Source organism: Salmo salar, chromosome ssa19 (genome assembly GCF_905237065.1).
Source record: "Salmo salar chromosome ssa19, Ssal_v3.1, whole genome shotgun sequence".
NCBI classification, from domain to species: Eukaryota; Metazoa; Chordata; class Actinopteri; order Salmoniformes; family Salmonidae; genus Salmo; species Salmo salar.
Window position 1 is genome coordinate 15,586,859 of NC_059460.1, and position 18,253 is coordinate 15,605,111.

General features: G+C 44.5%; 1 protein-coding gene across 1 annotated transcript in view; it reads left to right on the forward strand.

Annotated features, from left to right (window-relative positions):
- Window positions 1-18,253, forward strand: part of LOC106578526 (matrix metalloproteinase-16) — a 75,984-nt gene that overhangs the window by 17,535 nt on the left and 40,196 nt on the right. Inside the window, 2 exon segments of the mRNA XM_014157432.2 lie at window positions 632-754; window positions 8,336-8,640. Coding sequence (XP_014012907.2) covers window positions 632-754; window positions 8,336-8,640 — 428 coding nt within the window.

Genomic DNA, 18,253 nt, shown 5'->3' on the forward strand with positions numbered 1-18,253 from the left:
CAGTATTACTCTGAACCTAGAAGCCTAGAAAAGGGAATGAAAGCTTCAGTCTTCCTGTCTGCCTGTCTGTCTCTCTGCTGCTCGTTGAACCAATCAACATGTGTAAGAGTCCCTAGGGCTGCATCCCAAATGGCACCCTGTTCCCTATATAGTGCACTACTTTTCTCCAGGGCTCATAGGGCTCTGGTTAAAAGTAGTGCACTAATAGGGAATAGGGTGCCATTTGGGATTCACAAAGGAGTCTAAGAAGCTGCAGTTTGGTTGTGTTAAAAGTATTAGAGAAACAAGTGCCTTTGCTGCTGAGATCAATTGTATGATGTGTGTATCAAATCAGTTACAACAATGTGGTGGAATTTGTGATGACTAACCTGCATGCTAAAGTCTAATTTTTTGTTTCTTTGTGCTTCGTATAATGATGTTAGCGATTACACAGTAAGGTGAGGCATATCTCTTATTATGTCTATTTCTTTGCAGATGTGTGTGTGTGTCCACGAGCGTGTTTGTGTGTGTGTGACTTTGTGATAACTAGTATGTCTATTGGAAGTAATGACAGGACTGCATTACAAAGTTTGTTCAGCCAAGGCCAAGCATACACCCTGTTTTGACTAATGGTGTTCTCTGTTCTTCCTAGCTGGATGAAGAAGCCCCGATGTGGTGTACCAGACCAGCTAGGAGGGGCGTCCAAATTCAGTGTCCGGAAAAAGCGGTACGCCCTTACGGGGCAGAAGTGGCAGCATAAGCATATCACATACAGGTGAGTTGATTGTTTGCTTGGTGATTGGTTGCTTGGTTGGTTGGTTTGTGATTGGTTGGTTGGTTGGTTGGTTGGTTGGTGATTGGTTGTTTGGTTGGTTTGTTATTAGTTGGTTGGTTGGTAGCATAAGCATATCGCATACAGGTGAGTTGATTGATTGGTTGGTTGGATGATTGGTTGACTAGGGATTGATTTTTGGTTAAAACAATTGATACAGTACTTTAAAACATGGGCTTTACTCTATGGGTCTGCCATGTGCCTGAGGATGTGTCTAGGCTTCATGTCTGTGTTCATGAGTCTACATAAGAAGGTCTTACTAGGTGAAGACGTGGCAACCTCTCAGCTAGGCTATATGTAAAAGGTCCTGTGTGGCTCAGTTGGTAACAGCGCAGCTCTAACAACACCATGGTCATTGGGTTCAATACCTGCAGGGATCACATACTAAAAAGGGATTCACTCGATTTACTGTAAGTCGCTTTGGATAAAACGCTACAGTTAAGTTGCATACACTGTATTATATTGTGACTGTCTGATGAAACCCTCCAAAACAAAACCTTTTCAGGAAATGTTTTAAAACGGCCATATTTTCCCATTAACGAACATACAATTACGAAACTTCAGAAGCTATTTCGAATACAATCTCTTGATCCTAGAGTACTCATACAGTATATTGAGTACATATTGAGTACATTTAAGTTACATTTTTCATCAGACAGTGACGATACAGTATATTATATTATATTATATTATACAGTGCATTCGGAAAGTATTCAGACCCATAGACTTTTTCCACATGTTGTTACGTTACAGCCTTATTTTAAAATTGATAAAATAAAAACAATACCTCATCAATCTACAAACAATACTCCATAATGATAAAGCAAAAACAGTTTTTTAGAAATGTTTGCACACTTATTAAAAATAAAACAGAAATACCTTATTTACATAAGTATTCAGACCCTTTGCTATGAGACTCTAAATTGAGCTCAGGTGCATCCTGTTTCCATTGATCATCCTTGAGATGTTTCTACAACTTGAGTGAGGTGACCAAGAACCCGATCGTCACTCTGACAGAGTTCCAGAGTTCCTCTGTGGAGATGGGAGAACCTTCCAGAAGGACAACCATCTCTGCAGCACTCCACCAATCAGGCCTTTATGGTAGAGTGGCCAGACGGAGCCATTCCTCAGTAAAAGGCACATGACAGCCCACTTGGAGTTTGACCAAAGGCACCTAAAGGACTCTCAGACCATGAGAAACAAGATTCTCTGGTCTGATGAAACCAAGATTGAACTCTTTGACCTGAATGCCAAAACAACCCTAAGCACACAGCCAAGACAATGCAGGAGTGGCTTCGGGACAAGTCTCTGAATGTCTTTGAGTGGCCCAGCCAGAGCCCAGACTTGAACCCGAACAAACATCTCTGGAGATACCTGAAAATAGCTGTGCAGGCTCCCCATACAACCTGACAGAGAGGATCTGCAGAGAAAAATGGGAGAAACTACCCAAATACAAGTGTACCAAGCTTGTAGCGTCACACCCAAGAACACTTGACACTGTAATCGCTGCCAAAGGGGCTTCAACAAAGTAGAGAGTAAAGGGTCTGAATACTTATGAAAATGTGATATTTCAGTTTTTTGGTTTTTATACATTTGCAAAAAAATCTCAAAACCTGCTTTTGCTTTGTCATTATGGGGTATTGTGTGTAGATTGATGAGAAACAAAAACAATTTAATTCATTTTAGAATGATTAGGCTGTAACGTAACAGAATGTGCAAAAAGTCAAGGGGTCTGAAAACTTTTCAGAATGTACAGTTTATAAAGAAAAGGAACCCCAGAACCACAGTTGAGTTTTCCTCTAGGTACTAGCTGTACGTCTCCTGAGTTTTCCCCTAGCTACTAGCTGTACGTCTCCTGAGTTTTCCTCTAGCTACTAGCTGTACGTCTCCTGAGTTTTCCCCTAGCTACTAGCTGTACGTCTCCTGAGTTTTCCTCTAGCTACTAGCTGTACGTCTCCTGAGTTTTCCCCTAGCTACTAGCTGTACGTCTCCTGAGTTTTCCTCTAGGTACTAGCTGTACGTCTCCTGAGTTTTCCCCTAGCTACTAGCTGTACGTCTCCTGAGATTTCCTCTAGCTACTAGCTGTACGTCTCCTGAGTTTTCCCCTAGCTACTAGCTGTACGTCTCCTGAGTTTTCCTCTAGCTACTAGCTGTACGTCTCCTGAGTTTTCCCCTAGCTACTAGCTGTACGTCTCCTGAGTTTTCCCCTAGCTACTAGCTGTACGTCTCCTGAGTTTTCCCCTAGCTACTAGCTGTACGTCTCCTGAGTTTTCCCCTAGCTACTAGCTGTACGTCTCCTGAGTTTTCCCCTAGCTACTAGCTGTACGTCTCCTGAGTTTTCCCCTAGCTACTAGCTGTACGTCTCCTGAGTTTTCCCCTAGCTACTAGCTGTACGTCTCCTGAGTTTTCCTCTAGCTACTAGCTGTACGTCTCCTGAGTTTTCCCCTAGCTACTAGCTGTACGTCTCCTGAGTTTTCCTCTAGCTACTAGCTGTACGTCTCCTGAGTTTTCCTCTAGCTACTAGCTGTACGTCTCCTGAGTTTTCCCCTAGCTACTAGCTGTACGTCTCCTGAGTTTTCCTCTAGCTACTAGCTGTACGTCTCCTGAGTTTTCCCCTAGCTACTAGCTGTACGTCTCCTGAGTTTTCCCCTAGCTACTAGCTGTACGTCTCCTGAGTTTTCCCCTAGCTACTAGCTGTACGTCTCCTGAGTTTTCCTCTAGCTACTAGCTGTACGTGTCCTGAGTTTTCCCCTAGCTACTAGCTGTACGTCTCCTGAGTTTTCCCCTAGCTACTAGCTGTACGTCTCCTGAGTTTTCCCCTAGCTACTAGCTATACGTCTCCTGAGTTTTCCTCTAGCTACTAGCTGTACGTCTCCAGAGTTTTCCCCTAGCTACTAGCTGTACGTCTCCTGAGTTTTCTACTAGCTATACGTCTCCTGAGTTTTCCCCTAGCTACTAGCTATACATCTCCTGCGGGAACAAGTCCTATACTGAAACCTGGTTAACCAGAGGTAGAATACCCGTTTCCTCTCTACAAACTTAACTAGCAGCCTTACTCAACTCATTAGAAATCACATTCCTCCCTCTTTTTATACAACCGTCTGACTTGCAAACAGGCAGACAGACAGAATGACAGACAGAAAAACAGACAGATATACAGACAGAATGACAGACAAACAGAGCGACAGAATAACAGAATGGCAGACAGACAGAATGACAGACAGACAGACAGACAGACATTAGAAGGGCAGCTGCCATGCAATCCTTCTTTAATCTGAACATTGAAGCCACTCCTCGCGGTCCCCTTCTTCTCCTCCGTTTTTCACGCTCCTTTTATCGCTCTCTCTTTTGTTCTTTCAACATCTTTGCTCCTAAGGGGTACTGTTAGGCTGTGTCCACTCTACATTAGATAGGATTACACCCATGTCTCAACATATCATTACTCAGTAACACATATCACACTTTAAAGCTATATACCAAGAAATATATGTAAAAAATTTTTGCAACAGATCAAATATAGGTCTCGGTCTGGCCCTACATTTTTAAGTATAACTGCCCCCAATCCCATACTTTATGGACTAATCCTTGAGCTTCAGAATAAAAATGTATTTTCATTTTTGTCTGCCTTGAAGGATAAATATGAACAGTATTACCAAAACCCTGATTATAATCTGGACTCTGTGACCCACTCATGAACTGTAGCGATGCCAGGCAGGAATGGAAGAAAGAAGCGATAGGGCAAAAATAGAAAGGGCTGTAGTGCGTGCAGTGCATTAAAAGGAATGGATGGAGATTGAAGAAAGGAGAGGTAAAGGAAGATGAGGCAGGGGAGAGTGCTGCAGTAGAAAGGGAAAGAGAGATTCAAGGAGAAGATGACATTTTTTCACACTGTGTCATTCGTCAAGGCAACCACCACCAAAAATGTGTGTCCATCTCTATACAGTTGAACATACCTGACCATTATATTAGATAATACAGCATATTAATATTAGTACTGATATTATATTTAATATACAGTATTATACAGTATATGAAATCCTTTGTTAGTTACAATGACCTAATGCTTATAGAACACTGAGAGAAAGAGAGCGAGAGGGAGATGGAGAGAGGGAGACAGAGAGAAAGAGACAGAGACAGTACTGAGAGAGACAGAGAGAAAGAGAGGTAGCGATGCAGAGCAGAAAGCTGAGTCAGATGATGGTTATATAACGATATACAACATTTTGGGAGAGGGAGTGGGTGAGGACGAGGGCAGGGGAGAGTGTGTGTGTCTGTGTCTGTGTCTGTGTGTGTGTGTGTGTGTGTGTGTGTGTGTGTGTGTGTGTGTGTGTGTGTGTGTGTGTGTGTGTGTGTGTGTGTGTGTGTGTGTGTGTGTGTGTGTGTGTGTGTGTGGTTGTCTCCAGTAGCTGGCCTGGCCAGATGGGGATGAAGCTATTCCTCATGCCACATCCATCTCTCTATCTACCATGTCCCATCATCATACCTATCCCAACCACTCCTGCTCTGCATTATTGCCTAGATGCATTTCTATGAGAGAGAGGCTGTGTATCCATGTAACCTGAGTGGAAGTCTGGGTGTTTGCCAGTTAAGTGATTATGCCTCTCTCTGTTGGTACTGGACATGTGCATGCATTGACATACAGTAGACACATGCTAATGGTAGGGAGGCGATAATTAGCTCTAGCATCCCCATAACTCTCCCAGCATGGAGTATGGAGGTGGTGTACAGCCTTATAGCTCAACCTCATTAAAACAACATGCATCCATACACTACAGTACTGTTTCTCTCTCTCTCTCTCTCTCTCTCTCTCTCTCTCTCTCTCTCTCTCTCTCTCTCTCTCTCTCTCTCTCTTCCCCCTCTCTACTGTATGCTTCTGACTCCCGAGCAGTTTATTGTCAGCAGCAACGAGTTGTACTCTTTCAGTAACTTGAACAATCTGAGTGGAGACAGTGGCAGTTACTCTTATTTGTTTGGCTCTTCAGTGTTGCACAAAATGCATACTGTATTACTAATTCAGGCTAAAGGGGTGAAACAGTTTTTTTAAATTAAAGTGCACTTTCTCTTTGCCTTTTATTCTTTAAGTGGTCATAGCCGTACAGGTTTTATATTTTAAGTGAGGTGAAGTGTAGGAGTCATTATGCTGTTAGACAAGGTTAAACAAGGACACTTAGCCTTTTCATGTCGACTGCGAAGCCGGAGACCTCTTACTTCTAATCTCTGTGTCCGTGAGAAAGTGGTTCCACAGCCGAGGTTTTATGATTACTCGATCAGCTGATATGTATTTCAGTGACCTATTTTTCCCCCGCTTGTTTGCCATACCTCAGAGTACATCCAAATCTGATATACTGGAGATTCTAGAACAATAACCTTACTTCACAACTGTAACGTTTCTGTTACATTCCAGTTATGGACCACTGATTCACAAACCACACTGCAATCAACACCCACAGTCTTCCACTAAGATCTGAGCTGAGAGAGCCTCCCATCAAGTATTCTAGACATGGTATTCATGCAATGGCACTGGACATGATGACACAATTCTGATGCTAACAGCCATCACTCATCAGAATGACACATTTCTGACTGAAACCACCAATCACGGGACACTCTGCCTTGGTAGTTGTGCTCCGCATAAGGACATCACGAGTGTGTGGCCTTAGAGTACCTCAGCATCAAGCTGTGCCTCAGAGAGCCCGGAGAGTAATCATGGGACGACAGACAGCTGCAGACAGTCAAAGTTCAATCCAACCAGCGGCGGATTAGAGAGACACCTTGGTGGCAAATGTCCCCCTGTGAATTAATAAACAAGACTTAGAGTCCTTATTGGACGAGGACATCTTTCATTCTCTGTTAGTGTGACATCTTCTGACCTGAGTGACAGATGAAGAGAGTGGAAAAGGGAGAGAGAGAGAGAGAGCAAGAGAGGGAGGGAGAAGGAGAGAAGGGGTGCTGTAAAATCCAAGATTTACTCGTCTTGTCATCTGTTAGCGTTTCTGTTGTATTTTGTGTGTTTACTGCCGTAACACTGAGAGACAATAGACGATTATCAAACTCCTCAAACAACAGCCTACTACCTTCTGCCTAACCAGAGTTCTCTGTGGAAGTCTGGGAACGTCTGGGGGAGACAGAGAGAGAGAGAGAAAGATCGAGGTAGGGAGAGGGAGAGAAAGAGAGAGAGAGACAAGAGGCGGGGGAGATAGAAGGCTGGAATGCTGACTGGAAGCATGCAGTCCAGCAGCTCCATCTGTAAGAACAGATAGCCATGAGGACTATGAGTCTGGAGAGGAGAGATAGAGAGAGATGTCAAAGATCACCTTTGAGCTGCTGAGTCGTTAGCTCAGCTCTCAGCTTATACTATGCTGATACTGTAAACTCCCTAGCAGTAGATATAGAAGGAGCACAGGACAATAGATTCACCATATTTTTTATGTTGCCCAGAAGAATTAGAGAAAGAGGAAAAGAAAGAAGGGGACAAGAAACCGAGAGCAGGAGTGGAGAAGAGTAAACGCACCAGAGCCAAGATGAGAAACAGAGACAGATAGACGGAGAGAAACCGAGAGAGAGAGAGAGAAACCGAGAGAGAGAGAGAGAGAGAGCAGATCATCTCCAAAGAGGGGAAATTAATTTTTTTGGTTTTTTCGAGGCAGGCATCACTTCTGAAGAGCAGATGAGTTGAACACTCAGTCACCCTTAACAGTTTAGATTCCTTCAGTAGAAGATAGCACACCATGGAGCTAGAGTACCTGCTAACTTCAGTAGAAATGTAGCGAGTGTCTGAATTCTCTACTTCACTCATCCACTTCTGCTCAAGAGAAGAACTGGGGATAAAGCCTGATGCTCAAGTGCAATGTTGAGAAGGAAAAATAAGTTTAAATTCAAAGTGCCCCTCTTTCCCGTATTTTAGCCGTGACTAAAGTGTAGAGGGTATGGAGATTGGCCAAGCCAGACTGTGGCTTCGTCTCAAATGAAACCCTATTCCCTACATAGTGCACTACTTTTGACCAGAGCGCTTTGAGCCCTGATCCAAAGTAGTGCACTAAATAGGGAGTAGGGTGCCATAGGGGATACAGATTGCTGGTGCTCTTGTGACGCGGTGAGCTGTGTATAATCCTTAATTAGAAAGTAAATTCCAGGGACAGGAAATCAGGAAATCCTCTAGTTCTTCTCTCAACACCTGGCTACAGCAGTCCAAGCAGCAGGAGAGGACTCAGCTGCATCTCTGGCTGCCTCCCAAATAGCACCATATTTCCTTTATAGTGCACTACTTTTGACCAGGACCCATGGTGCATAGAGTGCCATTTGGGATGCACACTCTCTCTCAAAGCCCCTTTTTACACTTCACTTTTCGGTAGTACGACTTAGTGCATAATGATGAGAGGTAATGGTATGTGTGTTGCTGTATGCTATGGTACATTCTAATATGTTACAACATGGAATGTGTGTTATGATATACTGTTATGATATACTATACACAGTATGTGTGGCCTAACCCCTACCATCCTCTATCCTCTCCCCCTGCCACAGCATAAAGAACGTCACACCCAAGGTGGGCGCAGAGGAAACCCATGATGCCATCCGGCGGGCGTTCGATGTGTGGCAGAACGTGACGCCGCTCCGCTTCGAAGCCGTCCCCTACAGCGACCTGGAGCGTACCAAGAAGGACGTGGACATCACCATCATCTTTGCCTCGGGTTTCCACGGCGACAGTTCGCCCTTTGACGGAGAGGGGGGCTTCCTGGCCCACGCCTACTTCCCGGGCCCCGGAATCGGAGGGGACACCCACTTTGACTCAGACGAACCCTGGACCCTGGGCAACCCCAACCACGACGGTAAGATGGGTAATGATAACCTTTAACATTAATATGGAAACAGACATTGATGCTTATATAACAATGATGTAGTCAACTAATATATGATTATGACATCACACTCCTCTGGACTAGTTGAGTGTTTGAAACCTATCAAACATTATCAACTGTCACAGTATTTTTGAGTTGATATGTAAGTTTGGTTTACAATTTATGCCTGGACTCAGTGTGTTGTGTTCCTCTGGTCTGGGCTTGGCTGTGCCTCTCTCTGTATGAGCAGGCAAGGAGGGGAAGTTATGGTGAGTCACAGGTCCGCCGGCAGGCCGGTCGATGCGCTCCGTTTAAGCTCACTATCTGACCTTTGACCTCCTGCATGCAGTCTGCAGCACTGTCTGAGTACATCCCATCGAGGATAAAACAACCAGGGTCATCATCGACCGAGAGAGAGGGGAAGAGAGAGAGGGAGAGAGAGAGGAAGAGGTAGTGAGAGTGATGGGGGTGAGAGATGAGAAAGATAGGGAAAGGAGGGAGGGACAGAGAGAGAGAATGGGTGAGGGGTAGGGAAAGAGAGACAAACATGGAAAAAGATGGCGATATGAGTGATAAAAAAATGAAGTACAGAAGGACATGACAGAGAGGCGTGGGAGAGATGGGAGGGAGTTAGAGTGTCTGACTGAAGAGAAAGAGAAGATGAGAGAGAGGGATACCCAAAAGGAGGAAAAAGCAGCTGGAGAGGTAGACGAGGAGAAGAGGAGGATGAGAGGAGAGATGTAAGGTCAGGGAGAGGAGAAGAGTTCAGACAAGAGGTACTGGAGAGTTCCAGATTGTGAAGTAGGAAGTAAAGCAGATAGCTGATGATTTAGGGTTAATGCAGCATATCCAGTGGAGGGGCGGGAGAGGGGAGAAATAGTCTGGGTATAGATGTAAGCTATTAAAGGACACATCTGAAGTGAGTCCTATGGGACATGCGCACGGACACACACACACACACACACACACACACACACACACACACACACACACCCACATGCTAATGAGATGGAGAAGCAGCTGTCAGAGAAGCTAGTGATTCAGTGCCCCTCTCTCTCCTCAATGTAATATTGATGCGGCTTCTTTTTTCCAACACTGCCCACACATCAATGAAAACATTCAATTAAATGATATATTCACGAGCAGTAACGCATCCCACTGAATATAAACATGTGTTGCTTAAAGTAATCATGAAGACAGGCTAAGGTCTGGGTATCTTTATCAATACAATATCCTCCGTGTGTGTTATTTCAGTGTGTGTGTGTGTGTGTGTGTGTGTGTGTGTGTGTGTGTGTGTGTGTGCGTGCGTGTGTGTGTGTGTGTGTGTGCGTGCGCGCAGGTGTGTGTATGTGGGTGTGGGTGCGCGTGGGTGTGTGTATGCATGTTGATGGGAATGGCATGGGGTATCTACTGTGTCGAACGTTGTTACTTAGAGCTATGACACTTACCTAATAATAATAATAATATAAAGATTTCTCTGTAGCATTACTTAACCATAGGACCACCGTAGATTGGCATGAACAGAGTAATTCAGAACATGATCTTCAATTGATACTAAAATACAGTAGTTATTCACTGAGCTATGAGGTAGCTAGTGCTTTATAAAAGAAAAGGAAACATACTATATGTTGCCCTGATTTATTGATCCTATTCTAAATTATTTGACAACTCCATGATGCATGACACACTTACAAATGTGGGTGTTTTAATCATGGTAATATGTACAGTAGGTAGTAACTTGGAATTGGAACGTTGTTATAGTTAAACTACTTGTAGTGCTGCGGGGAAGAAGGGTTGCCCTAAATTCACTATTGGCATTTCCAGCCTGATTCAGCCTGAGATAGAGGAGGGTTTGAGACAGAGAGGGATAGATAGTGACAGAGAGAGAGAAAGAGAAAGAGAGAGAGAGAGAAAGAAAGAGAAAGAAAGAAAGAGAGAGGAAGAGAGAGAGACTAGTCTGTGGCGACCTAAATGTCAGAACTGGACAATAATCTGACACCCTCAGCACACAGGGGGACAAACACCTACCTGGAGGTGACAGCATTCCCTCCCCCATATGCCCCCCTAGACACAACTACGACAACATAACCAACAAAAACGGGTCACTACTCCTGCAGCTCTGTCTTATGCTGGTATGTACATAGTCAATGGTAGGCTTCGAGGGGACTCCTACAGTAGGATTCCTCATCTCTTGGCAGTAGTACTGTAGACTACTTTATCACTGACCTCAATCCAGAGTCTCTCGGAGCGTTCACAGTCAGCCCACTGACACCCCTATCAGATCACAGCAAAATCACAGTCTACTTGAAGAGAGCAATACTCAAACATGAGGCATCAAAGCCAAAATAACTTAATAATATTAGGAAATGCTATAGATGGAAGGAAAGTAGTGTGGAGACCTACCAAAAATATATTAGGCAACAACAAATTAAATCAGCTCAATGTAATTGAAGAATCCTTAGACTCTAACCACTTCTGGGAAAATTGGAACACACTAAACAAACAACAACACAAAGAGTTATTATCCAAAAATGGAGATATATGGATAAACCACTTCTCCAATCTTTTGGCCCTATAACAAAGAACAAACAGCAAAAACATATACATGATAAAATACAAATCTTAGAATCAACTATTGAAGACTACCAGAACACACTGGATTATCCAATTACATTGAATGAACTACAGGACAAAATACAAACCATCCAACCCAAAAGGCCTGTGTGAACTACAGTGCAATATACAAACATTCCAACCTAAAAGGCCTGTGGTGCTGATGGTATCCTAAATGAAATGATAAAATATACAGACCACAAATTCCAACTGGCTATACTTAACCTCTTTAACATCATCCTCAGCTCTGGCATCTTCCACAATATTTGGAACCAAGGATTGATCACCCCAATCCACAAAAATGGAGACAAATTTGACCCCAATAACTACCGTAAGATATATGTCAACAGCAACCTTGGGAAAATCCTCTGCATTATCATTAACAGCAGACTCTTAATTTCCTTAGTGAATTTGGCTTTTTACCAAATTACTGTACGACAGACCACATATTCACCCTGCACACCCTAATTGACAAACAAACAAACCAAAACAAAGGCAAAATCTTCACATGCCTTGTTGATTAAAATAATTGACATGAGGGTCTGCTATACAAATTGATGGAACACGGTGTTCGGGGAAAAACATACAACATTATAAAATCCATGTATACACACAGTAAGTGTGCGGTTAAAATTGGCAAAAAACACACATTCCTTTCCACAGGTCCGTGGGGTGACACAGGGATGCAGCTTGAGCCTCACCATTAGAACCTAACAACACATATATCAACGAGAGGGCACTATAACTTTCTGCAGAACCCTGGCCTCACCCTACTAGAAGCTGAAGTCAAATGTCTACTGTTTGCTGATGATCTAGATCTTCTGAACAGATTCTGTCAGACCTGGGCCCTGACAGTACATCTCAGTAAGACAAAAATAATGGTGTTCCAAAACAGGTCCAGGCCTGGACCACGAATTCAAATTCCACTAGGGCACACAAAAACCTTAACATACCTTTGCCTAAACATGATCGCCACAGGTAACTTCCACAAAGAAGTGCCTTTTACGCCATCAAATGAACATAAAATTCGACAACGCAATTAGGATCTGGTGAAAAATACTTGAATCAGTTCTGAGGTCTGGGGTCCGCTCACCAACCGATAATTCACAAAATGGGACAAACACCAAGTTGAGACTCTGCATGCAGAATTCTGCAAAAACATCCTCTGTGTACAATGTAAAACACCAAATAATGCATGCAGAGCAGAATTAGGCCGATATCCGCAAATGATCAAAATCCAGAAAAGAGACGTTAAATTCTACAACCACCTAAAAGGAAGTGATTCCCAAACCTTCCACAACAAAGCCATCAGCTACAGAGAGATGAACCCGGAGAAGAGTCCAATAAGCAAGCTGGTCCTGGGGCTCTGTTCTCAAACACAAACAGAACCCACAGAGCCCCAGGACAGCAACACAATTAGACCCAACCAAATCATGAGAAAACAAAAATATAATTACCTGACAAATTGGAAAGAATTAACAAGACAACTGAGCAAACTAGAATGCTATTTGGCCCCAAACAGAGAGTACGCAGTGGCAAAATATCTGACCATTGTGACTGACCCAAAATTAAGGAAAGCTTTGAATATGTACAGACTGAGTGAACATAGCCTTGCTATTGAGAGAGGCCGCCACAGGCAGACCTGGCTCTCAAGAGAAGACAGGCAATGTGCACACTGCCTACAAAATCAGGTGGAACCTGAGCTGCACTTCTTAACCTCCTACCAAATGTATAACCATATTGAAGACACATATATCCCTCAGATTACACAGACCCACAAAGAATTCCAAAACAAATACAATTTTGATAAACTCCCATATCTATTGTGTGAAATACCACAGTGTGCAATCACAGCAGCAAGATTTGTGACCTGTTGCCACAAGAAAAAGGGCAACCAGTGAAGAACAAACGCCATTGTAAATACAACCCATATTTATGTTTATTTATTTTCCCTTATTTTCCCTTAACTATTCGCACATCGTTACAACACTGTATATAGCCATAATATGACATTTGAAATGTCTCTATGTCTCTATACTGTTCATTTTGGGGGGTTAGTTCACTTTTGTTTATTATCTATTTAACTTGTTTTGGTAATGTAAACATGTTTCCCATGCCAGTAAAGCCCGGTGAATTGAATTGAATTGAGAAGCTGGGGTGAATAACTCACTCACCCTGTAGCCTTTAGCTGCAGCAGGAGGTTACCAGGCAATTTTTTCCTAGGGACCAGTTGTACTCTATCATCGTATGACCTGTATCATATCCTCACACTAGTACATCCTTCCTGTTTTCGCCTCCAAACACTCCATCGCCACATCATACATCCCTCTCTTTTCTTGTCCCTTCGCTACAACTATCGCTTCCTTCACACCATCGCTTCATCTCTTCGTCGCTCTTCTCCACATGCTCTCTGTCTGTCTCTAGCTTTCTCCCCACCTCGCCCTCTCGCTGTCTCATTCCCTCAGCTCTCCCTTTGTGTGTCTGTGTGTTTGTAGAGAACAGCTGTGGATGATGTCACAACTCTGCCTGTCACTTCTCTCCCCCTCTCTCTCTCTCTCTCTCTCTCTCTCTCTCTCTTCCGATCTCTCTTTCTCTTTTGCGCTCTCCCTCTCGCTCTCTCTCTCTCTCTCTCTCTCTCTCTCTCTCTCTCTCTCTCTCTCTCTCTCTCTCTCTCTCTCTCTCTCTCTCTCTCTCTCTCTCTCTCTCTCTCTCTCTCTCTCTCTCTCTCTCTATATATATATATATATATATAATGTATATATACAGTAATAATATATATATATATATTTCTCATATTTCTGTACACGTGCTGACAGTCTAACCAACCCCTTAGTCTGCATGCACACATGCACGTACACACTAGCAAGTTAGCAAACCAAATACACAGCTGGAGAGAGTTTATCTGGCACATCGTAGCAGTTCACTTATTACTTATAAGACATATGGCAGGAAAACATTAGTAGTGAATTAGAAGTGTAACCCATCAATCATAAACAGTATATTTTATACATACTGCACCAGTTGACAGTACATTACAGTACAAGAAATACACCTTGTGTAGATCACAGAGCATACACCACTTATAATGGAGATCACAGCCCAACATTGTGGGTCATGTGATGTCAGGAACTAGGTCAAGTCGTTAATGAATAAAGCACTCTGTGACTGTCAGTGATGCAGAGAGCATAACGATGAATAGGTCACATTCAATAGGGCCCGGTAATATATTTTAGTCTCCTCTCTCTCTCTCTCTCTCTCTCTCGCTCTCTCACTATCTCTCCTCTCTCTCTCTCTCTCTCTCTCTCTCTCTCTCTCTCTCTCTCTCTCACACTATCTCTCCTCTCTCTCTCTCTCTCTCTCTCTCTCTCTCACTATCTCTCCCTCTCTCTCTCTCACTATCTCTCCCTCTCTATGTCTCCCTCTCTCTCTCTCTCTCTCTCTCTCCAACCCTCCTCCCCTCTCCCTCAAAACATTATCTATCTCCAGTGTCTTCAACTCCCGGAGGTGCAGGAGGACAGACAGACAGAGAGAGGGAACAGTAACACCTGCCAGCGTCGTGCTAGCACAGGCGGTGGTGGGAGAGAGGAGAGAGCCAGAGAGGGGGTGATGTTCAGCTGCTGTAGCCAGAGTGAGGGTGGGAGGCCTGGGGGCTAGAACAGAGAGATCCATCTCCTCTTGTCCTGGAGCTCTGGAGCTACCACGGCTGTTGCTGTTCTACACACACCCTAGGCAGTGTGGAGAGTTCGAGGACAGGGGAGGGAGGGGTTGCGATGGGAAACAGGGAAGTATTTTGGTCAGGGATGGATTATAGTTGAGCACCCTTTGGTTTGCTGAAAGGTTTGTTATAACAAGGACCACATGTTACGTGTTCAACCTCGTAGGTACTTAGAAAAACATTGAAGTCGTGAAGTAAAATTTGAAGTAACATTCACATCATATGTAGTTGATCTGGTTGGTTGATCTCTAGCAGGGCTTGTAGCGTTAGTTCCAAATGCACTTGCAACGTTGGTGTGTAGTATCTCGTATAGTGCGGAGAGCCTTAGCTCAGACATACTTAAAGAAAAAGTGAAATCTAAAGCCAAGATTCCTTGACTATCCGGTGCAGACCTGGCCACATGGCATGCTGTGGGATTATTTGTGGCCTTCTACAGGCCACATCACCCTGTGAGCAGTCAGTCGTATGCGCTCCTAATCGTTGATGTTCAGTCGACTGGCAAAAGACTGGCACGAGATCAACACGATAACAGTCAAACCAGATAAAATGCCAAACTGGTATTTCCCATACTGACATCCCCATAGTGACTTATAAGGAGTGGTATGCTTTACAACCTGCGTTCATGTGGCGATAGCATCGACTAGCCTAACGCAGTGGAAACTAGTTCAACTTTACATACATATTAGCTGATGTGCCTAACAGGAAATGAAGGTTCCAGGGTGGCATTTCTTCACTCTGAACCTACGATGAATGTAGGGGTTAGCTAAACAATGCACTAGGAGATAGAATGTCAAGACTTTATGAGTCTACATTCTACATGGGTCACATCCTGCTGGGTTGGAGATCGTATGGAATAACAGGAATAGGGTGGGGTTGCCCCTAGACCTTGGATCAGTTCAGCATTTCCCCCACTAATGGTTAAGGCTAGGATTGGGGGAGGGGAAGCTGATCCTAAATCTGTAATAACATGTTTGAGGATGGGCCATACAGGGACGTGGGAGTTGATAGCCATTGACTCGTCGGTTTATTGATTGGTTGTCACACTGCAACATAGCATGAAGCTTAAAACATTTCCATTGATTGAATGAACTGCTAATCGTCTATTTCCAATCTCTTTTCCCTGTCGTTGAACTGATTCCTTATTCAGATGCCGGCAGCTAAAATACAGTCCTTGTGTCTCATGAAAGACTCACAGGGATAACCTACTGTAGAACATGGTTCAACACCGTTTCAGGCTTTGGTGTTGTGGATGTTGTAGATGTGGCAGTGAAGGAGGCTGTGTTGTGAAGGAACATATGGTGTCCTTGTGGGTCTATTTTTAGGCCTGGATTCTCAGCATGCGGCCAGTGACGGGATGTGGAGCTTTGATAAGATGGAGCAGCCTTCAAACTGCAGCAGCAGAAAACAGTCATTTATACACTGATGCTGCTCGGCTGCCAGGGAACTGGGACTGATCTCTGTCTCTTTACTGTGTGTGTGTGTGTGTGTGTGTGTGTGTGTGTGTGTGTGTGTGTGTGTGTGTGTGTGTGTGTGTGTGTGTGTGTGTGTGTGTGTGTGTGCGCGTGTGCGTGCATAAACAGTTTGCTTCTACAAACACCCAGTGTGGTGACATTTGGAGAAGAGGTATTGATATTGATGACTGTCAGTGGTATACCTTGCTGGAGGCCAGCAGCAGGGACGGTTACTGTGAAGAGCTGAACACACAGAGAAGAATCTGAGGAGGCTAGGGTACTGTACTGAGGGAACTGAGGAGGCTAGGGTACTGTACTGTACTGAGGGAACTGAAGTGGCTAGGGTACTGTACTGTACTGAGGGAACTGAGGAGGCTAGAGTACTGTACTGAGGGAACTGAAGTGGCTAGGGTACTGTACTGTACTGAGGGAACTAAGGAGGCTAGAGTACTGTACTGAGGGAACAGGAGGCTAGGGTACTGTACTGTACTGAGGGAACTGAAGTGGCTAGGGTACTGTACTGTACTGAGGGAACTGAGGCTAGGGTACTGTACTGTACTGAGGGAACTGAGGAGGCTAGGATACTGTACTGTACTGTACTGTACTGAGGGAACTGAGGCTAGGGTACTGTACTGTACTGAGGGAACTGAGGAGGCTAGGGTACTGTACTGTACTGAGGGAACTGAGGAGACTAGGGTACTGTACTGTACTGAGGGAACTGAGGAGACTAGGGTACTGTACTGTACTGAGGGAACTGAGGAGGCTAGGATACTGTACTGTACTGTACTGTACTGTACTGAGGGAACTGAAGCTAGGGTACTGTACTGTACTGAGGGAACTGAGGAGGCTAGGGTACTGTACTGTACTGAGGGAACTGAGGAGACTAGGGTACTGTACTGAGGGAACTGAGGAGACTAGGGTACTGTACTGTACTGAGGGAACTGAGGAGGCTAGGATACTGTACTGTACTGTACTGTACTGAGGGAACTGAGGCTAGGGTACTGTACTGTACTGAGGGAACTGAGGAGGCTAGGGTACTGTACTGTACTGTACTGAGGGAACTGAGGCTAGGGTACTGTACTGTACTGAGGGAACTGAGGAGGCTAGGATACTGTACTGTACTGAGGGAACTGAGGCTAGGGTACTGTACTGTACTGAGGGAACTGAGGTGGCTAGGATACTGTACCGAGGGAACTGAGGAGGCTAGGGTACTGTACTGTACTGAGGGAACTGAGGCTAGGATATTGTACTGAGGGAACTGAGGAGGCTAGGGTACTGTACTGAGGGAACTGAGGCTAGGGTACTGTACTGAAGGAACTGAGGAGACTAGGGTACTGCACTGTATTGAGGGAACTGAGGAGGCTAGGGTACTGTACTGTACTGAGGGAACTGAAGTGGCTAGGGTACTGTACTGTACTGAGGGAACTGAGGAGGCTAGGGTACTGTACTGTACTGAGGGAACTGAGGAGACTAGGGTACTGTACTGTACTGAGGGAACTGAGGAGGCTAGGGTACTGTACTGTACTGAGGGAACTGAGGAGACTTGGGTACTGTACTGTACTGAGGGAACTGAGGAGGCTAGGATACTGTACTGTACTGAGGGAACTGAGGCTAGGGTACTGTACTGTACTGAGGGAACTGAGGAGACTAGGGTACTGTACTGTACTGAGGGAACTGAGGTGGCTAGGATACTGTACTGAGGGAACTGAGGAGGCTAGGGTACTGTACTGTACTGAGGGAACTGAGGCTAGGATACTGTACTGAGGGAACTGAGGAGGCTAGGGTACTGTACTGAGGGAACTGAGGCTAGGGTACTGTACTGAAG